At 40.6% G+C, this 25014-nt stretch overlaps 2 protein-coding genes across 8 annotated transcripts in view; one reads left to right on the top strand and one right to left on the bottom strand.

Moving 5' to 3' along the window:
- Window positions 1-7254, bottom strand: part of LYRM4 (LYR motif containing 4) — a 155797-nt gene extending 148543 nt beyond the window's left edge. The window contains exon 1 of one of the 2 annotated variants that reach the window (XM_036921277.2): window positions 6638-7254. In XM_036921277.2, coding sequence (XP_036777172.2) covers window positions 6638-6723 — 86 coding nt within the window. In that variant the 5' untranslated portion in view covers window positions 6724-7254. The remainder of the gene's footprint in view (window positions 1-6637) is intronic. The other variant, XM_036921287.2, reaches the window with a different exon arrangement.
- A 2-nt stretch (window positions 7255-7256) lies between these two features.
- The window catches only part of FARS2 (phenylalanyl-tRNA synthetase 2, mitochondrial), a 590279-nt gene continuing 572521 nt past the window's right edge, over window positions 7257-25014 (top strand). The window contains exon 1 of one of the 6 annotated variants that reach the window (XM_057494339.1): window positions 7257-7385. The gene's annotated coding sequence lies outside the window, so the exon portion shown is untranslated. Of the gene's footprint in view, window positions 7386-7432; window positions 7659-25014 lie in introns of those variants that run through there. The other 5 variants (XR_008994479.1, XM_036921241.2, XM_036921217.2 and 2 more) reach the window with 5 other exon arrangements.

Raw genomic sequence — 25014 nt, 5'->3', positions numbered from 1 at the left:
GTGCTTGGTGTTAATACTATTCACCTTAGCATTCTTGGTCAGTCAGTGGCACATGGGGCAGAAGGCAGTCAATTTGATAAGACCTGCATCGATGAAGACTGCAACATATGAAGGAATCCCTCTGTTTAGTCCCTGCCTTTTCCAGGAGGTGGAGATTCCAGGTCCTCAGCTTTCAGTTCAGAGAGAGAAGAGACTCCTGAATATGAGTCATTCCTTAGTTCATTCATTAAGACTGCAGAGACTTCTCTAGTGCTGCATTCAGTTGTGTAGTTGGTAGTAACTGAAAACTGACATTTATCAACAGTCAATAATTTTACCAGTCATGAAACTGGACAGCCTGCTTAGTTACTTCAGCTGTAAAAAGAAACTGAAAATAAATACCTTTGGGTTGGTGTTTGTAAAACTTCTGAAGGCTGAGCCAGAGGATACATGAATCGTAGGAAGTTTCTATTGAGGAGTGTGGAGTTGTGTTAAAAGCAGTGCACTGGGAGCTGGGTGGCTTTCTACTTCTCATTTCAATATTTACCAGTTGTGAGACCTCAGTCTAGCTGCTTATCCTTTCTATGCCTCATTTTTCTTGTCAACCCATTTTACCCAGGACTTAGTTACCTCTGACCAAACTCCAGTCAAATGCTTTGGCCATAATTACCTACATCTAGTCCCAATGTGCCCCTTGCATTTTACTTCCCTTATGCCTTATTATCTGTGTCTGCAGTTTGTCCACCATGTCTACACGTTCCTATCTGTGGCAGACACTGTAGGTAACCCAGCAGGCATTTCCAACCCTTTTCTCTTTGCCACCTTCCACCATAAGGGCCAGTGTAGCTATATTCTAACTTTCCAGCCACTCACTCAGCTAGTGACAGAAATGTAACAGTCCCTTAGATATTATCAGAAGTCTTCGAGAAAGCTTCCAAGGAAGTTTAACCTTTCCTCATGAAAAGGCTTACCCTTTCCTGTTATAAAGATACGACATTTGGAGTTTCAATAGCTATTTGCAACCATTAGGAGCAGGCATGAGAGTGAAACAGACTGAAGACACCCCGACATCATCTAGCTAACTCAGCTTGAGCAGCTACATTCTTCTAGACCCTTTCTCTGTGAGAAAAATAACCCCCTACTTAAGCACAGTGTAAAGGATTCCTATCACTTGTAGTCATAAGCACTCCTAATGGTATTATTTATTTTTAAGGTGGCACTTATGAGGTCAGTTCCTCTATTACACAGCCTTTCCTCCTTTCTACTCTGCTGATCAACTTCAGATAGTACTGTGAAAATTAATAAACGGAAGCCCTGAAGAGGAGCTCTCAAGCCGGCACTTCCATGGCAGCTTACTTCACACTCCAGGCAGGAAGAGGTTCACTTCACTACCTTGCAGGAGGAGGAAGGTTTTCCCCTTGCCCAGCAACAGCCCAGTCAATGAGACACCATCACCACCCTGAACTCTCTTTCCTCCAAAGCAGCCCCTCCTGACTTCCTCCTTTTTCTCTATGAACATTCCTGTCCTTGTACCTCTCCTTTGTTCTTGAGACTTGCCTGTGGTTTGCCATAGCTAGCACATTCCAAATTAGCAATTCCTCTGCTATTCCTGAATAGACTAATTTTGCTGGTAAAATAATGGGCTCCTATGTTTTTTAAGGCCAACAGTACTTACAACTCTTCTAACATTAATGGGAGGCTCATTGTGATTTGCAGCTCCTAGCACAGTGTTTTAATGCACAAGTATAAAGAAGATTCAAATTTAATGTATTAAGGAGTTCTGACACACAACTGGGTCAGTACTTAGCTCTTTTTGCCTTTTCTCACATTTTATAATAATATACTTTTTAACCTACAGGAGGAAATGGCTGGTAAAAATGACCTCTGAATACATTTTCCTCTTGTTTTTCAACAACCAATGTTTATAAACATATACTAGTAGGAATTGTGCTAAGCACTAGGAATACAGAGGTAAGACAGAATTTCTGCTTTCAAGGAATGAATAATGCGGAGACCAGTAAACTAACAAATATAATAGTGTTTGGTGTATGTAATAATAAATATGAGAAGATGGTGCTTTCTTAACAACCACTTATCTTCCACTTTAGCCTGAAACCAGCTGTCAGGTATGGCATGAATCACAACTTCCCATCCTCTTACATTCTAACTTACCTTCGCCTCCTTCATTCCACTGATGGAACGAACTCCTGTTCAATACCACTCCTACTACCTGTGCTCTCAGACATGCCATTTTCCCCTCTTGTGCAGTCTCTCTCTAGCAGTTATCCACACTCTCACATTATGTAAACCAACCTCCTTGGTTGTCCTTGGGGACAGTGGGGGAGCTCCACACTCACTGTGGCAGTTGACTTCTTTCTGGTTCACTTCTCAACAACCACAATCTGGGTTCTGTTTTAAATACCTCCCTAACACTGTTCTGCTAAAGGTCCCCAGAGATCTCAATACTGCCAACTCCAGGGACCATGGATAAGTAGTTATCCAAGTGTGGCCCAGGGACACTGGAGGTTTCTGAGACTTTTCAGGGGATCCATCAGGAAGACATAATATTAAGAAGACATTTGCTATTTTCACTCTCATTCTCTTATGTGTGTACTGTGGAATTTCCCAGAGGCTAGATGACATGGATATATGAATAGCCTATAGACAGAAACAAATAAGAATCCAGGCATATTCCATGAAGCCAAACATTAAAGAGATTTGCAAAAACATCAAATAATGGCACTCCTGTCACTGATTATTTTTTGGAGAAGCAAAATGGCTAATTTTCATAAAAATGTTACTTATGTTAATATGTCAAAGATTTATTAATTTATTTAAAATAGGTGTTTTAAAATGTTTTAGTTTTGATTTCTAATATGATTAAATATGCCCCACATAAACAAAGCTTTTTGGGGTTCTCAGTAACATTTAAAAATGTAATAGGATACTAAGATCAAAAGTTTAAGCACTGCATTCTTAAATGGTCTCTTCTTGGCCTCCTTCAGTGGCTGTTCTTCAACCAACCCCTACATTTTGACAGCATCCTCAACCCACTAATTTTTTCACTATAATCTAGGATTTCTAAATCTTGGCACATTTGACATTTTGGGCCAGATAATTCTTTGCTATAGGGAACTGTCCTGTGCTTAACAGCATCCCTGGCCCTAGCTGCCACATGCCAGTAGCATCCTCGCACCCAAGTTTTGACAACCAAAAATGTCTCCAGACATTATCAAATGATATTGCCCCAGTTGAGAACAAAATTTCCTGGAAATTTCTCCTAATATCAAGATTTTAATTCCACTTACGATAACAATTCCACTTATTGAGTGACTACTCCGTGCCAGGCAGAATTTCTAGACAGTTGATGTAGATGCACTAATTTAAACCTCTCCACCCTCTGAGACAGAAAAATCATCAACTCCACGTTATAGATTAAGAAACTTCAAAACAGCGAGGTGAAGTGATATGCTAAGGTCACACAGTGACTGAGTGGTGATGACAACTCTAGCCCTGACTGCTCACCTGATCTGCACTCTTGTGAATAACTGTCGCTGCTGGGCATCCCAGGTGACATTCACCCAAGATGACCCAAAAATGAATTCAAGTATTGTCTCCACAAGAATAGCTATTTCTGTATTTCTTAAGTCAGTTAATGGCTTAACCTCTCTGTGCCTCAGCTTAATTAGCAACCTAGACATCATTCCAGACTGTTCGGATTTTCTTCCTCCTTATTCCTGAATCTAACTGTTCACAGAATTCTATAATTTTATCTTCTAATTATTAATTATGCCTTTTTCCCTCTATCTTCCACTAGTCCTGCCTTCATTAGAGCCCTAATTTCTCCTCAGCACTGTTGTAATCAACTCCCATTAGGAGTCCTTGTTATCTAGCCCTCAAAATTATCATCTACATTGCTGCCAGCGATCTATCTAAAATGCAAATCTGGCCCTGTTACTTTAAGACTTAAAACTCCTTACTGGCTACCTGTTAGCTAAGAATAAAGTCCAGGTTCCTTAGCAAGGCCCCTAGGCCCTTGAATATGTGGCCCTTGTCAGTCAGTCTTGTCCTCTGTCACCCTCTGAATCATGTTTAACTCTGCAACAATTAAACAGCCTTCTGCCATTTGCTGTTATCTGAGCATACTATGCTGCTTCCTGCCTTGGGTCCAGTGCCATCCTCTGGGACGCGTTCTTGACTCTGCCCTCTGTACATGCCTGTCACGACACTTACCACAGTGTGTGACAATGATCTCTGCAACTGTGTCCCACAAAGGTCCATAAGAAAAGCCATTGATGGCAGGTGCCCTGCTAAGCCCAAAGCTCTCATCTTTCTATCTCTGGGGTCTGGTCTGACACTGGGCAAAGTAGTTGCCAGGTTAAGTGTTTTGGAAGCATTGAAATAAAACAAATAAAAAATCTTGTAGGACAAGGACCTGTTTGGATAGGGGTAGGGGATGTGGATGAAGAGAGTTAAGAAATTCTTTGTCCTGAGAAGTTCATGACTGAACTGAACCTGAAAGGAAGAGGAGGACTCAAGACAAGGGTGACTGAAGGGCATGCTGGATAGAGAAAACAGTACATGGGGAAGGGGCTGTTTTGGAAATCTGTAATATATAGCTGTAATACAGAAGAAGGACATATATTATAACAAGTAAGTTTATTATCTTAGGAGATGATACTAGTAGGACACTCAGGTCCATAATTTCAGGAAACAATGTAAAATTATTACCAGATTCCTTTGTATAATACATTTACATGTGGGTAACAAATTTAGCTCAAAAGCATTACTCCAAGTGTAATTTGAACAATTATTTTCTACATGTGTATTACCTTATAGGAGCTCATAGAGAAACTCATTTCCAATTTTCTGTCAGATACAGCTTTGAATGATTTTCCTGCAGTTCACTCCTGTTGACTTAGCATTTATTCACTTGATAAAACTTAGCCTCATATGGGGATTTCACCACCTGACTCAGAAATCATTTCCAAATGGAATTTTAGAGATGGAAGGATCCTTAGAAATTACCTAGTCCAATAGGCTAATTTTACAAAAATGAAAACGGAAACATTAAGGTTAAGTGACTTATCCAAGGTTATATATACCCCAAGCTACTACTGGACTTCTCTACGATGTGCTCTCACATCTACCCTAACCCTGCTGCTGTCTCTTCAGTGTGTAACCTGTATGTGGATTCCCAGTTCTTGCTTATTCTCAGTAAATTTAAATGACAAAATATCTTCTTCCAGACTAGTGAAAATTGGTTTCACTTACTCACTTCCTTATTTTTTGGATTCCTCCTTGGTTAAGCTCTTGGTGCTAAGGACTTGGCTAATTTTTTGTTTAAAATTCCACCAGTATCCATACTGTTTATTATAAACTTTACAATCCAAAGCCTAAGTCTTTAGTAAAACCATGCTCTTCCCTGAAGAGTTTTCTTTAATCAGTTGAATGAATGATTATGATTGATGTGACTTCACTGGTATGAACTAGATGTTCTCAATTTTATATGATAAGTACCTTTTCTATGCAGGTATCTAAAAATTACACAGTCACTGCTTGAGGGGTTGTTTTATCAGGTAACTGACAATGTAAGAGGTCTACCCATAATATCTGCCAGCTCATGTACCCACTGGGAGGGAGGGGCCTATCTAACCAGATCTGTTCCAGAGGTCGGCTCTGCTTCTAGGATATCCAATCTATAGGCTGGCCTGCCATCAAAAGTGAGACCTGGGGACGAGGGACGAGCTTATCAGATTCTAGCTTTGGGAATATGGCTTAAACTCAGAAAGGACCAGGCAGTTAGTAGAAAACACCTAATATGAAAGGATGAAGAAAGAAGATCCATTAAGATACAGAAAGGATGGGTCAGAAGTTACAAGGAAGTAGAAAAGAAAGCAAAGGCTCTGAGGCAGACAAAAAACATAAACAGTAAGAATTTGGGACTCAAGAGCAAATATAAGAATGAGGCAGGCATGGAAGAAGCTGTGTGCTACATTAAGGCTGTGGAATTTAGACTGTCATTTTCCTTCTGCTAAGATCCTTTAAGCTGTATCCCTATCTGATGAGGCCAAGAAAACGTTTCAGCTCCTCTAAGTCTGTGAGACCTTTTTCTCTTTACCGCTCCTTGTGTCTCCTTACAAATTCTGCCCTCGCCCTGCCTCCTCAAAGCCAATGCTCTCAGTAGAAAAGATTTGATTCTTGCAATCAAAAAGGCTAAGCCACCTAGGAAGTAAAAGGGGTGGCCAGAGCGAGATTTCAGCCTGTGGGCAGGTGCTACGACTGGTTACTTCCACTGTCAACTCTTTTCTATAAATGCAACTAACTGGTCCTAACGAGCACATGTAGCTTTCACGTCCACCCGTCTTATGGTAGAAACACACCACTAAACACGCTCCCAGAGCACCTATCAGACGCGGAGGAAGATGCCACAGAATTAGAAAGAACGTATTCTCTGATACAATGAAAGGCAAGCCCCTTACTCTTCCCCAGAAGCTTCAGAGGGTCACTTCTGTCGGCAGGGGCATGCTTTTCGGTGGTGGAGCCTTCCCACCACCGTTCCGAGGCCGTCGGCGCGGGACAGGGGTCCCCAAATACCGGGATGTTCCCGGGCAGCCCACGCCCCCGGACCTTTCGCCCCCGCCGCCGGCCGGGTCACCTGTAATTGTAGGCGCTGAAGTGCTTGCTCTCTCTCAGCATCGCCCGGTACAGATCTAACACTTGTGCGCGGCTGGAGGCTGCCATTTTTTTTTGGAGGGGGGGGGAAGGGTCCTCTTCGCCAAAGTCCCGAATTTAACCGAACCCACAGAACTTCAGTCTATGCAAAAACCAGGAAGGAAATCATGCAGCGGGGTCCGGTCTGGCTAGCGGGCCGGGCCTGAGCGCCCGCCGACGCCTCGGCCGCTGCAGACAGCGTTGCAGGTAGCGCACGGCTTCGGAGGAGGGAGCAGGCGGGCTTCGGGCAGCTAAGGGGGAGGTGCCGAGGAGGAGGCGTTCGCCCGCCGCCCCAGCCTGGCAGGCTCGGGCTTGCAGCAGCTCTCCAAGCGGGCGGACAGAGGGGAGCAGGAGGGACCTCCGAGGGTGAAGGGCTAGGGGCCGCCCCTGCACGGAGCCTCTCGGCTCCGGGACGAGGCCGGGGGCTGGGACTTGAGTGCGCACAGTCGAGGAGCGCCTTCACGAACTCGGTAGCGGAGGGGACTTTGAGTCTCAGAGCGCGGCTCCTTGCCTAGGCCACAGGGCGCGTTGCCTGGGTTACAGAACGCGCGCCGCGCTGACGCTCTGTCCCGGGCCACGGCCGCCCCGCCCCCGGCCGCAGCTGACCCGCCTTTTCCGCTGCGGCCGCCCTCGGCGCTGCCTGAGAGGCGTTTCGGCTTGTCAGGGTTCTGCACCTTGGCGGCGCTTTGTTGGTGAGTCCTAAGGACGTAGCATTCTCTGTGCGTGGGGACAAGACTCGGGGGGACGCTGAGGTGACGGGTCAGGAGCCCTATGGGGTTCTGGCTCCGCTCAGGGCGACTAAGAGTCCTCAGGGGCAGGGCCCGCTCTCCTGTCAAAATGGCAGCGCCCAGCGTGCTGTGAGGGGACCTTTGAGGCGAGGGTAAGAGTTTTCCCCAGGAGAGTTCGCGAGCCGGCTGCGCTCAGATTTCGAAACACCGCAGGTCTGTCTCCCGGGAGAGCGGCGGGTGAGTGCCGGTGTCTCTGAAGAGCGGGGCTCCACGTGGGCTGTTGTGGAGGTGGTGGTGGGGGTTCCTTGGGCATGGGTTTCCCCTTGATGAGGTATTTCTGATGGCTCGAGGGTTTGCTTTCGAGTCACGTGTCCCGCAGAGTTTTGTCATTCAGTGAATGCACGCAGAGGTGGAGTGGCCTGGGCTTTGGCGTGAGTTACTAACTGGGGAAACTTAGGGATTTAAGGACACTTGGGATTATTTCTTACCCAAAGTAAGAAGGTGAGCAAGTTTTCTCTTGAAGCTAAGAAAACTTTTCATGGCTAAGTTTTCTTCCGTAGCCTTTTTCTGAAGACGTCGACTTTTCTGAATTACCTTGTTACAGTGGTGGCTAAAATTGGTCGTTCTGGTTCTCAGGACAGTGCTCAGGGAAGCCTGAGCTAGTTCTGGTGTTTGCAAAGTACTTGTCTTGTTTTTACTATCTTCCTGTATGTAATTAGCATTACGAAAAGCCAGTTTTCTTCTCCAAAACACAAGGAGTAGCTTTATAGCTAAAAAAAGTTTGCGTTGTCTTGCCAATGGATTTCAGCCCCGGGCAAGTTCACTATGGATTCAGTGTGACCAAAGAAATGACAGTAGAACGTTCTAGGGGTGAAAGGTTTATACTCAACTTTATTTCCACGGTGGCAGGTCAAACACTAAAATCCCGTCCGCCCAGAGCAAGTATGCATGCAGCAAGCTGGCTTCTGCCTCTGGGCCTCTGTCATTGGTGCTGCCACCACTCCAGCCTCTGCTCTCCTGCAGCTGTGCCACCGTGTCGTGCAGAGCACTGAGGAGAGCTCTTTATATAGTCAATAGCAACGTATTGCCCACACGTGTGTAGTGAGCTAGCCAACCAGAGCCAGGTGAGAATCCTGGCCACAGGAACTTTTATCCACAGAATTTACATGCATTTTTGTCCAGCTATTGAGTTATGTTTGTATTACATCTTAAGTTTATCCAGTTTTGATTTGACTTGCCTTATATGAAAGCAACCTTGTATTTTCAGGAAGTGTAAGGTTAGGAAACACTTCTTGAACTTACCTCGCTGTAGTGTACCTGCAACATGGTGTCCTTGCATCCATATTTACTGTTGTATTACTCATCATAATGCCATGGCATTTTAAAAAAGGCATGGAAGAGGAAATACTTTCATTACAATGTTTTTAAGCTTCTCTAATTTTTTTTTTCAAGTTCTCTGCCTTGCCAGTGGGTTTCATTGGCAAGTTCACCATGGATTCAGTGAGACCAAGGAATGACAATGAAACATTCTTGGGGTAAAGGGGTTTATTACCCAGCTTTGTTCTCCCAGGATAGATCAAGCACTAGAATTACCTCTGCATCCAACAGTCTGCAGAACTGTAATCCTTCCTCGTCTTTGCCTCCACCCAGAGCACTGGGTAGAGCTCTATATAATGACTCAGTCAATAACAGCTAATTGCATAGGGTGTGGAAGCAGTAGGCCAGTTACATCATCAAGTAGTTTAGGTTCAGGTGAGGATCCTGGCCATAGGAACCTTCACTTTATCCACACATGGTTATGAAATAACTATAGTTCTTTAACTACCTCTATGTAAAATCATGTATTACCTTGCATTAAAATTAGGATTGCTAATGAGCACTTAATGATTTTGAAGGAAAATTTCTCCAACCATAATGAGCAATATAACAGCAACTCACTGTCTTTTGGCTTAAATATTAAAGTGATGTGTAAAAAAAAATTTTGTATAAATGAGCAATTTGTGGTATTATGATTAGAAGTTATTCCACTCCAGACATGGATCTGAGTCTTTATTATACATCATTTGTTTTTCTCCATCCTTCATTCTAATAGAATATGAAGCTGGTAGAGACCTTAGACATTAAGTCACTCATTTTTACAGATGAACAAATTAAGAGTTTTTCTTCATTCAGCATTTTATTAAACACTTTGAACACTTCATAAGTACCATAACATTATACTGGATGATGAAGTTACAATGTTGAGAGTCTCCTTCCCTTCCCAGAAACCCATAGGGAACTAGATGAACAAAGTAATAATTTATTTTTGACAGATGCTATTATAGTGGTAATACTGCCAAATGTTGAAGGGCATACAAAAGAGGGACATTGAACTAGGACTTTGATCTAAGGGCGTGCTCTCCATTATTGAAGGAATTTTTACAATGAGTAGTAAGAGCCAGATGAAGAAATTGCAGCGCACATTGAAAGCATCGTGGCGTGAGGGAACGCGATCCGTCCAGGGAACTCTAAGTGATCTGTTTGGGAATAAGCCATTTCTTCTATAAAGTAGCAAGTTCACATAAAGTCGAGTAGAAACATCTGAACTATTGAAGTACAGATTAGTTTTTCAGGTGTTGGTAGGCTTTAGTTTTAAACTGTATTTTTGAGTCATGTATTCTAGGAGTACTGAAATTACATTTCTTTACCTCTGCATTCAACGGATAGCTGACCAGCCTGGTAGTTCAAGTAGTTTAAGTCACTTTTTTCTGTGGATACCTAAGGGCTATAAATCAAATAATGGTCCTGTTTTCCAAGAGTTTACAGTTTAAGTACAATTTGTATGTAATTAAAATATGGGATAGAAAGTATAAAGTGCTGCAAGGGAAGTACTCGCTGAGTGTTGTGGGGTCTCAGAGCATGAAGAGGTCTTTTCCATAGCTGCTGCTGTGGTCACACCTTAGACCAGCAGAGTTGGCATGGCTGAGGCCCAGGCTTCAGGACATTTTTTTCTCTTTTTTAATTCCCCAGGTGATTGGAGGCAGTCAGGGTAGAGAAACATGGATCTTGTAGGAATTAGAGGGCTTTATGGAGGAGGTGGTGTTTTGTAGGGCTCAAGAAGATTTAGATTTGAGTTTGGCCTTGAAAGGAATTGCAAGATTTGGATGTATAGGCATTGCGGTAATATGGCTACTGCAGGTGGTTTGCCCTTGGAAAGGGTATAGAAGAGCCTCTGAGGGAAGTCTAGGGAAAAACAATCATGGCTAGAGAACAACATGAAGGGCCTTGTCTAGAGCAGTAGAGTACATGACGGTGAGTACTGGAGATGCCACTGAAGCTAATCCCAGCAGCCCTCATAGGAGGTAGACACCACCAGTGATTTCTGGTGGGACGTGGTGGCAAAGCTGGTCTCCATTTAAGGAAAGGGAAGCTGCAAAGCAGTTTGGCCAGGGTTATACAGCTAGGAAGCAGGGAAGTGGGCGTTGACCTAGGGTGTGATCTTCCCAGCTGTGATGCTGTCTGCTTCACAGAAGGTCTTCAGTCTCATTGCAGGAATTTGAAATTTATTAGTTTTTCTTGCATAACGGGAAAATTTTAGTCTTGAGTCTTAATTTAGTTGGATTATTACTTGTAAAGCTAACTGGTTTGTTTAGAAAATATTTCAATTATTCAGAGAATTTAAAATGTTGATTTTTATACTGGCTTTTTTAGTCTTTTAAGATAAATTTGCATTTTTTTCTGTTATCTCTTTGAAGAGACAGTGCCTTTTTTTAGGTTGTCTATTTGTAAGTGAGCGTGAGAGAAATTACCTCTTGGGATTTCTTGAAACTTAAATTTCTGTAGACGCTCTCTTCAAATATACTTAAAATCTGTTCTCTGAAAATTTAGAAACCAACTAGATATTCTAGCTTCATTGATTGGAGGCTTAGGGTTCCCTTGCTTATGGGCAGCAACAGTGAAATTGACAATTGATTTTGTGTAAAGTGTTATCAAATGTCACTTCTATAGGATTTTTTTATAGAAATTAATTCTTTGCCTTCTGAAGGAAAGAAACCATCTTTTCCTCTTACAAACCTTCACTAACATGGGAATTTTAAAATGTGATTTATGGTAACATTCTGCTGTAGGTCACCTTCATTATTTTTCTTTCTAGTTATGAGGGATAACTTGTAGGAATAATATTTTCATGTTTGGATATTTAAGAATGACTTGTTAATCAAAGTAACTACATATGGTAATGATAGCTATATTTAGAGTTTACTTTTTCTTCCAGGAGCTTTGCTGCCCATTTATAAACATTTCATTTCACTAATTCTTCTAAAGACAAATTTGAAGTTCTGATTGACTTCTTTGAATGGGGAGTAGTAGCTGCCATCTTTTGTTTATCTGGGTCAGTTAGTTGTTTACAGAAAACACTTATGATTTGCAATGTTGCCTCCTTGTTTAAAAAAAAAAAAAGTACATGTTTTGCTAACCAGTAGTGAAATACTTGGTCATTATCTCAAGATTTACAACACTGAGTTCTGTGAAATTAACTGATCTTGGAATGACAGTATATCTTTGTAAAGGAAAATCCTGTTTTTTGTTTCTTTCTTGTGTGTCTCCTTTACTACGCACACAGAACATGTCACTTCTGGTCACCAAATGTGTGGAGGTTTTTCCTTGTATCAACCAGTTATCTGCAATCAGCTTCACTTCCAATTCTGACACCATCCGAGATAGCATCAGATTCCACAGGCTAAGGACTCAGTCCCACAAGACTGCCCGTCTGCCACTCTCCCCACTTCCTTCAGAGGCCAGTTGCAAGTAGTAGGTCCCCAAGTTACCCCAAACTGCTGTCTGATTTGGCTACAAATTGGAGGTTTCCACATTCCCCTCCTCAGGCTTGATTAATTTACTAGAGAGGCTCACAAAACTTGGAAACACATTTACCATGTTATTAAAGGATGTGATAAAGGATACAGTTGAACAGCCAGATGAAGAGATATACAGGGCGAGGTCTAGAAGGGTCCCAAGCTCAGGCAGGAGCTTCTGTCTTTGGATTTGGGGTGTGTCACCCTCCCAGTGTGGATGTGTTCACCCATCTGGCCTCCCCGAGCCCCATATTATTTACATTTGATGGAGGCTTTCTGGTAGGCGTGATCCATTATTAACTCTATTTCCAGCCCCTCTCCCCTTTATAGAGAAGTGGGTGTGGGTGTGGGAGGTGGGACTGAAAATCCCAAGATGCTCATCATGACTTGGTGTTTCTGGTGACCAGCCCTCCTCTCAGAGCCATCCTGGAGCCCACACCCAGAGTTTCCTCCTCAAAACAAGGTGCTCCTGGTGCTTTTATCACTTAGGACATTAAAAGAGTTTAGGAGCCCTGTGTTAGGAACTGGGGGCAGAGACTAATAGATATGTTTTCCATTATCTCACAATCTTTGATAATTGTCTTAGTCTGTTTGTGCTGCTATAACAAAATACAATAAATGGGTGGCTTATAAGCAACAGAAATTCACTTCCCACAGTTCTGGAAACTGGGGAACCCAAGATCACGTAGCCGGCAGATTCAGTGTCTGGTGAGCACTTTCTGGGTGATAGACAGCTGCCTTTCACTGTGTCTGCACATGGTGGAAGAGACGAGAGATCCCTGGGGCCTCTAGTATAAGGGCTCTGATCCCATTCCTTAGGAGCCCTCATGATCTAGTAACCTCCCAAAGGCCCTACATCTTTATACCATCACCTAGGTTTTTAACGTAGGCTCTTAATATGGGTTTTGGGGAGACAAACATTCATCCATTGCAGTTATACTGGAGAATGTTATTAAGAATAAAAGGTGTACAGAGAATTCATGATTTCTTGCTATTACAGTGAATACTTTTATATGATTTAATATTTTATAACTTTTTAATCTAAAAATTTATTTGCTGAGCCCAGTTGAAGCAATGAAGCTTGGCAAACCATTGTATCCTGTGTAATTGTGAGCTTGAGTTAACTAATATTTAAGAGTAATAAAAGCCTGGCTCTTATGAAATGGATTACAATAATATTGGCAGACAGTAATACAGAGTTAGCTTCAGTTACTGAGGATACATTTATTGGGAGAATTATCTTTATAACAATTCTGGGAATTCTGGAATGCAGGGGAGAGTGAAAATGCTGAAGTCATGACACAGAAGCAAGCTTATCAGGCAGCATACTTTCTTCCCTCCTTGACATTTTGAGGTTTGGACATTGTTATGTATTTCATAACCTTCAGCACTTTGAAACAAGTGCATGGGCATTTATGACCTGTAGCTCTATTAGGAATCCCATTCAAACCTTGGCTTCCAGGTTCAGTGAGACAACCTCCAGCCTCCCCCAAGCTGGATGTGATAAAGCTTACCACACGACTTTATCTGCAGAGCCCCGATGATCAAAGAATCACCGATACTTTCTACTTTTTAAAGTCTCTGAGTAAACTGTCCTGGATTAATGTTTCATGATAATCTCAATTTCATTGGAGCTGCCCAAGCTGAGTTGGGATGCCCCTCTGTTAAGGACCTTGTAGAGGAGATTCCATTGGTGCCAAGTTATAGTGTTTCCTGTCCTTTTCTTGATCTTGAAAGGTGTGTGAAAATAAGATGTTCAGTATGGTATATGTCCTCAGACAGATTTATATGAGTTAATGCTACTACACTATAGATAGTAATCTGTGCTACCCTGACTCCCCAAAACAAACCTGCAGCACTTTCAGAATAAAGTTTAAACCTCCTAACACAGCTCATAAGACCTTGAAGAATGTACCTCCCACTCTGTTCTTCAGCACCAAGTCATACCCTATTTTTTTTCTTATGCTGTTTTTTCTTAGGTTCTTATCTTTTCCCCCTCTACTGTGAGGGGTTTTCTTTGCAAATGCTTATCCAGCACCTGAATGTTCTTCCCTCTTTTTCTGATTCTTCAGATTTCAGTTTAAGAGATATTTACTCAGAGGTACATTCTCAAATTTAAAACAGATCTTCCCCTTTGAAGCCTTCTTAGAAATGTGAACTACTTTTCATCAGTCCACCTGTAGGATGGCAACTTCTAGTCATTTTGGAGGCTGCCAGTAATCCAGGGGTCATCATTTCCAGAATGTCAGAAAAGCCAGAGATTTCCAGAAGGGCCAGTTTTCTCTGTTCACCTCAGTGGTCCTAATTGAGTTGTGTACTTCAACATCTCTTAACCAGTAACTGTGGCCAGGGTATAGGATTTGAGCTAGTTTAAGTTGAGCCACCTGTCTAAATCCTAGAGGCAAAAATGGCGGCAGCTGCCCCTGAAATATATAGCTTGCAAGAACTGGGGGTGCACACAAAGAAATTGAGGTAGTTATCAAGAGAGGAGGGACTGCTTTTTTTGGAAAAGGTAACGAAGGTCGTTAACAAGGTCTTGCCAGAGTTACACATTTCTTTTTGTGATGATTTGATTAGTGTTTTTCTCTGTCCTCAGGCTGTATATTCCATGAGATAGGGACCATATATCTGTTTTTTTTTTTTGGAGGTATCATTGATAGACAATCTTATGCTCAGGTTTTACATGAGCAACATTGTGGTTACTATGTTCCCCCCTGTTATCAAGTCGCCACTGCATACCCCATTACAGTCACTGTCCATCAGCATAGTAAGATGTTATAGAGTCACCACTTGTCTTCTCTGTGCTATACTTCTTTCCCTATACCCCCCCAGATTATGTGTGCTAATCATAATGCCCCTTAATCCCCTTATCCCTCCCTTCACCCCTACCCTACCCAATCCCTTTCCCTTTGGTAACTGTTAGTCCATTCTTGGGTTCTGTGAGTCTGCTGCTGTTTTCCTTCAGTTTTTGCCTTGTTGTTATATTCCACAGATGAGTGAAATCATTTGGTACTTGCCTTTCTCCGCCTGGCTTATTTCACTGAGCATAATACCCGCTAGCTCAATCCATGTTGTTGCAAATGATAGGATTTGTTTTCTTCTTATGGCTGAATAGTATTCCATTGTGTATATGTACCACATCTTCTTTGTCCTTTCATCTACTGATGGACACTTAGGTTGCTTCCATATCTTGGCTATTGTAAATAGTGCTGCCATAAACATAGGGGAACATACGTCTTTTTGAATCTGATCTTGTATTCTTCAGGTAAATTCCTAGGAGTGGAATTCCTGGGTCAAATGGTATTTCTATTTTTAGTTTTTTGAGGAACTTCCATCATGCTTTCCACAATGGTTGAACTAATTTACATTCCTACCAGCAGTGTAGGAGGGTTCCCCTTTCTCCACATCCTGGCCAGCATTTGTTGTTGCTTGTCATTTGGATGTTCACCATCCTAACTGGTGTGAGATGATATCTCATTGTAGTTATAATTTGCATTTCCCTGATGATTAGTGATGTGGAGCATCTTTTCATGGGCCTGTTGGTCATTTGAATTTCTTCTTTGGAAAAGTGTCTGTTCATATCCTGTGTCCATTTTTTAATAGGGTTTTTTGACTTTTGGGAGTTGAGCCATGTGAATTTTTTATATATTGTGGATGTCAACCCCTTTTTGGGTATGTCTTTTATAAATGTATTCTCCCTACTATAGGATGCCTTTTTGTTTTGCTGATGGTGTCCTTTGCTGTACAGAAGCTTTTTAGTTTGATGTATTCCCACTTGTTCATTTTTGCTTTTGATTCTCTTGCCTGAGGACATGTGTTCATGAAAAAGTTCCTCATGATTATATTCAAGAGATTTTTGTCCATGTTTTTTCCTAAGAGTTTTATGGTTTCATGGCTTACATTCAGGTCTTTGATCCATTTCAAGTTTACTTTTGTGTATGGACTTAGACAGTAATCCAGTTTTATTCTCTTACATGTAGCTGTCCAGTTTTGCCAACACCAGTTGTTGAAGAGGCTGTCATTTCTCCATTTTAAGTCCATGGCTCCTTTATCATATATTAATTGGCCATATATGTGTGGGTTTATATCTTGGCTCTCTATTCTATTCCATTGATCGATGGGTCTGTTCTTGTGCCAGTACCAAATTGTCTTGATTACTGTGGCTTTGTAGTAGAGCTTGAAGTCGGGGAGTGTAATACCCCCTGCTTTGTTCTTCCTTCTCAGGATTGCTTTGGCTATTCAGCGTCTTACATGGTTCCATTTAAATTTTAGTACTATTTGTTCTAGTTCGTTGAAGAATGCTGTCAGTATTTTGATAGGAATTGCACTGAATCATTTAGGCAGGATGGCCATTTTGGCAATATTAATTCTTCCTACCCATGGGCATGGGATATATTTCCATTTATTAATGTCTTATTTAATTTGTCTCAAGAGTATCTTGTAGTTTTCAAGGTACAGGTTGTTCACTTTGTTGATTAGGTTTATTCCCAGATATTTTATTCTTTTTGATGCAATTGTGGGTGCAATTGTTTTCCTGATTTCTCTTTCTGCTAGAAACAGAATTTTGTGTATTAATTTTGTATCCTACAACTTTGTTGAATTCAGATATTAGTTCTAGTAGTTTTGGAGTTGATTCTTTAGCATTTTTTATGTATAATATCATGTCTGCAAACAGTGATAGTTTAACTTGTTCCTTGCCGATTTGGATGCCTTTTATTTCTTCAGGTTGTCTGATTTCCATGGCTAGAACCTCCAGTACTGTGTTGACTATAAGTGGGGCGAGTCGGCATCCTTGTCTTGTTTCTGATCTTAGAGGAAAAGCTTTCAGCTTTTCACTGTTCAGTATGATGTTGGCTTTGGGTTTGTTGTATATGGCCTTTATGAAGTTGAGATACTTGCCCTCTATATCCATTTTGTTGGAAGTTTGTATAATGAATGGATGTTGAATTTTGTCACATGCTTTTTTAGCATCTGTGGAGATGATCATCTGATTTTTGCCCTTTTTGTTGATGTGGTGGATGATGTTGATGGATTTTCTAATATTGTACCACCCTTGCATCCCTGGAATAAATCCTACTTGATCATGATGTATAATCTTTTTCATGTATTTTTGACTTTGGTTTGATAGTATTTTGTTGAGTATTTTTGCATCTATGTTCATCAGGGATATTGGTCTGTAATTTTCTTTTTTTGTTGTGTCTTTGTCTGGTTTTGGTATTAGGGTAATGCTGGTCTCATTTGGAATTATTCCCTTGTCTTCTATTTTTTGGAAAACCTCAAGGAGGATGGTGTTAGTTCTTCAGTAAATATTTGATAAAATTCAGTGGTGAAGCCATCTGGTTTGGGCATATTGTTCTTGGGTAGTTTTTTGATTACTAGTTCAATTTTGTTGCTGGTAATTGGTCTGTATAGATTTTCTGTTTCTTCCTGGATCAGTCTTGGAAGGTTGTATTTTTCTAGAAAGTTGTTCATTTCTTCTAGATTATACCAATTTGTTAGCATATAATTTTTCATAGTATTCTCTAATAATTCTTTGTATGTCAATGTTGTCTGTAGTTATTTTTCCTTTCTCATTTCTGATTCTGTTTATGTGTGTAGATTCTCTTTTTTTGTTAATAAGTCTGGCTAGGATTTTATCTATTTTGTTTATTTTCTTAAAGAACCAGCTGTTGGTTTCATTATTTCCTTCTATTGTTTTATTCTTCTTTATTTTATTTATTTCTTCTCTGATCTTTATTGTGTCCCTTGTTCTATTGACTTTGGGCCTCATTTGTTCTTTTTCCAGTTTCTTTAATTGTGAATTTAAACTGTTCATTTGGGATTGGTCTTCTTTCTTTAAATAGGCCTGAATTGCTATATACTTTCCTCTTAGAACTGCCTTCACTGTATCCCACAGAAGTTGGGACTTTATGCTCTTGTTTTCATTTATCTCCATATATTGCTTGATCTCTTTTAATTTGACACATGTTGTTAATCGTCCATGTGTTTGTGGGCCTTTTTGTTTCCTTTTTACAATTTATTTCTAGATCCATACCTTTTTGGTCTGAGAATCTGGTTGGTACAATTCCAGTCTTTCTCAATTTAGTGAGGCTTTTTTTGTGGCCTCATGTGTGATCTTTTCTGGAAAATGTCCCATGTGCACTTGAGAAGAATGTATATCCTGTTGCTTTTGGGTGGTGTGTTCTATAGATGAATGTTGGGTCCATCTGTTCTAATGTGTTGTTCAGTGCCTCTGTCTCCTTATTTTCTGTCTAGTTTTTCTGTCCTTTGGAATGAGTGGGGTGTTGGTCTCCTAAAATGAATGCATTGTATTCTGTTTCCCCCTTTAATTCTGTTACTATTTGTTGCACATATTTGGGTGCTCCTATGTTGAGTGCATAGATATGGATAATGGTTATATCCTCTTGTTGGGCTGACCCCTTTATCATTATATAATGTCCTTCTTTGTCTCTTGTTACTTTCTTTGTTTTGAAGTCTGTTTCATCTGATACAAGTATTACAACTCCTGCTTTTTTCTCCCTATCGTTTTCATGAAATACCTCTTTCCATCCCTTCACTTTTAGTCTGTGTATGTCTTTGGGTTTGAAGTGAGTTTTTTGTAGGCAGCATATAGATGGGTCTCGCTATTTTATCAATTCTGTAACTCTATGTCTTTTGATTAGTGCATTCAGACCATTTACATTTAGAGTGATTATCTATAGGTATATACTTTTTGTCATTGCAGGCTTTGGATTCATGGTTATGAAATGTTCAAGGGCAGATTCTTTACTATCTAACAGTCTAACTTAACTTGCTCATTACACTATTATAAATACAATTTGAGGATCCTTTTTTTTTTTCTTCTTCCTCCTCCTGTCTTTATATGTTATGTGTCATATTCTGTACTCTTTCTGTATCTCTTGACTGACTTTGTGGGAGCTGATTTTGTTTTTTATTTGGTTAGTAATTAATTGGTGTACTTCCTTTACTGTGGTTTTATTTTCTCTGGTGACAGCTATTTAGCCTTAGGAGCACTTCCATCTAGAGCAGTCCCTTTAAAATACACTGTAGAGATGGTGTGTGGGAGGTAAATTCCCTTAGCTTTTTCTTATCTGGGAATTGTTTAATCCCTCCTTGAAGTTTAAATGATAATCTTGCCAGTGTAGAGTATTCTTGGTTGGAGCCCCTTCTATTTCATTTCATTGAATATAGCATGGCACTTCTTTCTGGCCTCTGAGGTTTCTGCTGAGAAGTCAGATGACAGGCTGATGGGTTTTCCTTTGTAGGTGACCTTTTCTTCTCTCTTGCTGCTTTTAATACCCTGTCTTTATCCTTGATCTTTGACATTTTAATTATTATATGTTTGGTGTTATCTTCCTTGGGTCCTTTGTTTTTGGAGATCTGTGCATTTTTATAGCTTGAGAGACTGTTTCCTTCCCCAGACTGGGGACGTTTTCAGCAATTATTTCTTGAAATATACTTTCTATCCCTTTTTCTCTCTCTTCTTCTTCTTCTGGTACCCCTGTAATGCGAATATTGTTCCATTTGAATTGGTCACACAGTTCTCTCAATATTCTTTCATTCCTAGAGATCCTTTTTTCTGTCTATCCCTGCTTCTTTTTATTCCTGTTCTCTAATTTCTATTACATTTACCATTTCCTCTACCTTATCTAATCAGCTTTTAAATCCCTCTATTGTATGTTTCATTTCAGCTACTATTTTTTTAAAGGTGTCCATATCCTTCCTGAATTCATCCTTTAGCTCCTGAATATTTTTCTGTAGTTCCATTAGCATGTTTAATTCTTTTATTTTGAATTCTTTTACAGGAAGATGGTGATTTCATTTCCACTGATCCCTCTTTCTGGTGGTGAAGGGATTTTGGATTGAACAGTGTTCTTCTGCCTTTTCATAATCCTATTGAATAATGAGAAATATTAGGTTTGTGTAGGCAGCCCCCTGTAGTGCCCAGAAGCTCTCATTTTCAGAGCTCTCTGGAGCGATGCTAGTGGTCACAGAGGAGCAGTGCGGGTGCCTACCCTAAAGAGAGCCCTCTTTCCTGCTTTCTGGCTGCAGTTCTTGCCTCCACTGTCAGGACCAGTGATCCATGTGCAAGGGGCAGCTTTTACGTTAAACCCCTAAGCTGCCATAGTTGAGGCTGCCCTCCTGGTAGCCTGGAGCGATTGCGGGGCTCACAGGTTAGCCGCGCTAGTGCCTGCCTGGAGAACAGAGAGCTCTTTCCTTCTTCCCAGCCCCAGTGCCTGACTCCACTGTCAGGGCCAGTGTGCTGCATGCAGGGAGCAGCCTCTGCATTAAGCCCCTAAGCTACCATAGTCAGGGCTGCCCTCCTGCTGGCCTGGCATGATGGCGGGGGCAGCATATTTGTACGTGGGTACTGGCCTGGAGGAAGGAGCGGCAGGCTGCTTATTGCGGTAGGGGACCTTGGGGTTGTGTTGCCAGGCAGGTGAATGGAGTGCCTGAATTTTCTGAAAGTTCCCAACCTGCTGGGCTGAGTGTGCTGGGATGATTTTGTCCACCTGTTCCTTCTCCTGAGCAGCAAGCTCTGTGTAATCCTTGCCCCTTTAGCAGCCCTCTCACTGTTGAGAAGTCTTTCAAAGCACCCTCCTTTCTTTTGTCCTTGAGCAGTCGGTTGTGGGAACCTGTTCTCCACAAGCGGCCGGAGTCTCAGTCTCTGACTTTGCTTTTCAACCCCTCTAATCTCCAGAGTACCATGGAAAGTGGGTTTGTGTTTGCAGAGGAGATTTCTAGGGCTAGGTATTCAGCAGTCCTGAACTTCTACTCCCTCCCTGCTCTGTTTCTCTTCCTCCTGCTGGTGAGCTGGGGTGGGGGGAGTGCTCAGGTCCCGCCAGGTCATGGCTTCATTACTCGACCCTTTTCCGTGAAATGTTCTCTTTTCCCACATGTAGACTGACTGGTGTAATCTTTTTTCTGTTTACTCTGTTAGGAGTAGTATTTGCTGTATGTTGGTATTATATGTGGTTTTGGGAGATTTTTGCCTCACTTCTCATGCTGCCATCTTTTTTCAAATCCAACCATATCTGTTTTTGATTATGATTGTTTCCCCAGAACTTTGTACCTATCTTTACATATACTAGGTGTCCAGTAAATACCAATGATTGAAAGAGTAAATCAGTTAATTAAACCCTAAATAACTTAACTGTAAAAATTATCGGGTCATTTTGTGAGGTTTATCCAAAGTGTTTTTCAATTAGCAACAACTGAAAACTTTTCCCAATACCCCGCCATGACGACTTGAAATATAGTTGGCATTGGTAATTTTTGACAGTCTCTATGGAGACTGAATAAAAAAAAAAAAAGGGAAAAGAAAAAAAGAAAAATAATTATTGGGTGATTTTGGTAGATGGTTGGCTGTGCAATGATCATATTTCATCCTGGCCAATAGAGCTGTGATTTTGTTTGGGTAGCTATGTCCTGGAAATGAATCATAGTTGTCTAATAGAACAGTGATAATATATTGAAATGTATTACCATAATGGTGATACCTTTCCCTTTTTTTGCCAGTTAGTTGGTTTTTCGGCCCTTCTTATAGGCAGATCTGTCATTTATGAATATATTCTCCCATACTGTAGGCTGCCATTTTGTTCTATTGACGGTGTCCTTTGCTGTACAGAAGCTTTTCAGCTTGATATAGTCCCACTTGTTCATTTTCGCTTTTGTTTCCCTTGCCTGGGGAGATATTTTCATGAAGAAGTCGCTCATGTTTATGTCCAAGAGATTTTTGCCTACGTTTTTTTTCTAAGAGTTTTATGGTTTCATGACTTACATTCAGGTCTTTGATCCATTTCGAATTTACTTTTGTGTATGGGGTTAGACAGTGATCCAGTTTCATTCTCTTACATGTAGCTGTCCAGTTTTGCCAACACCAGCTGTTGAAGAAGCTGTCATTTCCCCATTGTATGTCCATGGCTCCTTTATCATATATTAATTGACCATATATGTTTGCTTTAATATCTGGGTTCTCTATTCTCTTCCACTGGTTTGTGATTCTGTTCTTGTGCCAGTACCAAATTGTCTTGATTACTGTGGCTTTGTAGTGGAGCTTGAAGTAGGGAAGCGAGATCCCCCCACCCCAACTTTATTTCGCCTTTTCAGGATTGCTTTGGCTATTTGGGGTCTTTGGTGGTTCCATATGAATTTTAGAACTATTTGTTCCAGTTCTTTAAAGAATGCTGTCAGTAGGGATTGCATTGAATCTGTAGATTGCTTTAGGCAGGATGACCATTTTGACGATATTAATTCTTCCTGCCAAGAGCATGGGATGAGTTTCCGTTTGTTAGTGTCCTCTTTAATTTCTCTTAAGAGTGTCTTGTAGTTTCCAGCGTATAGGTCTTTTACTTCCTTGGTTAGGTTTATTCCTAGGTATTTTATTCTTTTTGATGCAGTTGTTAATGGAATTGTTTTCCTGATTTCTCTCTTTGCTAGTTCATTGTTAGTGTATAGGAAAGCTACAGATTGCTGTGTATTAATTTTGTATCCTACAACTTTGCTGAATTCTGATATCAGTTCTAGTAGTTTTGGAGTGGAGTCTTTAGGGTTTTTATGTACAATATCATGTCATCTGCAAATAGTGACAGTTTGACTTCTTCTGTACCAATTTGGATTCCTTGTATTTCTTTGTTTTGTCTGATTGCCGTGGCTAGGACCTCCAGTACTATATTGAAGAACAGTGGGGAGAGTGGGCATCCCTGTCTTGTTCCTGAACTTAGAGGAATAGCTTTCAACTTCTCGCTGTTAAGTATGATCTTGGCTGTGGGTTTATCATATATAGCCTTTTTTATGTTGAGGTACTTGCCCTCTATACCCATTTTGTTGAGAGTTTTTATCATGAATGGATGTTGAGTTTTGTGGAATGCTTTTTCAGCGTCTATGGAGATGATCATGTGGTTTTTGTCCTTCTTTTTGTTGATGTGGTGGATGATGTTGATGGATTTTCAAATGTTGTACCATCTTTGCATCCCTCAGATGAATCCCACTTGATCATGGTGTATGATCCTCTTGATGTATTTTTGAATTCTGTTTGCTAATATTTTTTTGAGTATTTTTACATCTATGCTTACCAGGGTGTATTGGTGTGTAGTTTTCTTTTTTTGTAGTGTCTTTTCCTGGTTTTTATATGAGAGTGATGCTGGCATCATAGAATGAGCTTGGAAGTATTCCCTCCTCTTCTACTTTTTGGAAAACTTTATAGAGAATGGATATTAGGTCTTCACTAAATGTTTGAGAAAATTTAGCAGTGATGTGATCTGGTTCAGAGATTTTTTTCTTAGGTAGTTTTTTGATTACCAATTCAATTTCCTTGCTGGTAATTGGTCTGTTCAGATTTTCTGTTTCTTTCTGGGTAATCCTTGGAAGGTTGTTTTTTTCTAGAAAGGTGTCCATTTCTTCTAGGTTATCCAGTTTGTTACCATATTATATTTCATAGTATTCTCTCATAAATCTTTGTATTTCTGTGATTTCTGTAATGATTTTTCCTTTCTCATTTCTGAATCTGTGTATATGAGTAGACTCTTTTTTTCTTGATAAGTCTGGCTAAGGGTTTATCTATTTTGTTTAAGCTCTTCTTGCTTTCATTGGTTCTTTCTATTGTTTTATTCTTCTCAATTTTCTTTATTTCTTCTCTAGTCTTTCTTATGTCCCTCCATATACTGACTTTGGGCCTCATTTATCCTTTTTTTTCTTGTTTCGTTAATTGTGAGTTCATACTGTTCATGTGGGATTGTTCTTCTTTCCTGAGGTTGACCTTTATTTCAATATACTTTCCTCTTAGCACAGCCTTTGCTGCGTCCCAGAGATTTTGCGGTGTTGAATTATTTTTGTCATTTTTCTCCATCTATTGCTTGATCTCTGTTTTTATTTGGTCATTGATTCATTTATTATTTAGGAGCATGTTGTGACGCTGCCATGTGTTTTTGAATTTTTTATTTTCTTTCCATAGTTTATTTTTAGTTTCATACCTTTGTGGTCTGAGAAACTGCTTGGTACAATTTCAATCTTTTTGAATTTGCCAAGGCTCTTTTTGTGGCCTTGTATATGATCTTTTCTTGAAAATGTTCCATGTGCACTTGAGAAGAATGTGTATTCTGCTGCTTTTGGGTGTAGAGTTCTGTAGATGTCTGTTAGGTCCATCTGTTCTAATGTGTTGTTCAGTGCCTCTGACTCCTTACTTATTTTCTGTCTGGTTGATCTGTCCTTAGGAGTGAGTGTAGTGTTTAAATATAGAATGAGTACGTTGCATTCTATTTCCTCTTTAATTCCATTATTATTAGTTTCACGTATGTTGGTGTGCCTGTGTTGGATGCATAGATATTTATAATGGTTATATCTTCTTGTTGGATTGACTCCTTCATCATTATGTATTGTCCTTCTTTGTCTCCTGTGACTTTCTTTGTTTTGAAGTCTATTTTGTCTTATTCAAGTACTGCTACTCCTGCTTTTTCCTCCCTATTAGTTGCATAAAATATTTTTTTCCATCCCTTCTCTTTTCGTCCGTATATGTCTTTGGGTTTAAAGTAGGTCTCTTGTAGGCCGCATATAGATGGGTCTTGTTTTTTTATCCATTCATTGCTTTTATTTCTTTTCGTTGGTGCATTTAGACCTTTTACATTTAACATGATTATCGATAAGTATGTACTTATTGTCATTGCAGGCTTTAGTTTGTGGTTACCAAAGGTCCAAGGTTAACTTCCCTGTAAGAGTCTAGCTTAACTCAGTATGGTATTACAAACACAATCTAAGGGTTCTTT

This window comes from Manis pentadactyla, chromosome 16, assembly GCF_030020395.1.
Source record: "Manis pentadactyla isolate mManPen7 chromosome 16, mManPen7.hap1, whole genome shotgun sequence".
NCBI lineage: Eukaryota > Metazoa > Chordata > Mammalia > Pholidota > Manidae > Manis > Manis pentadactyla.
This window is presented reverse-complemented; position numbering and strand designations above follow the sequence as displayed.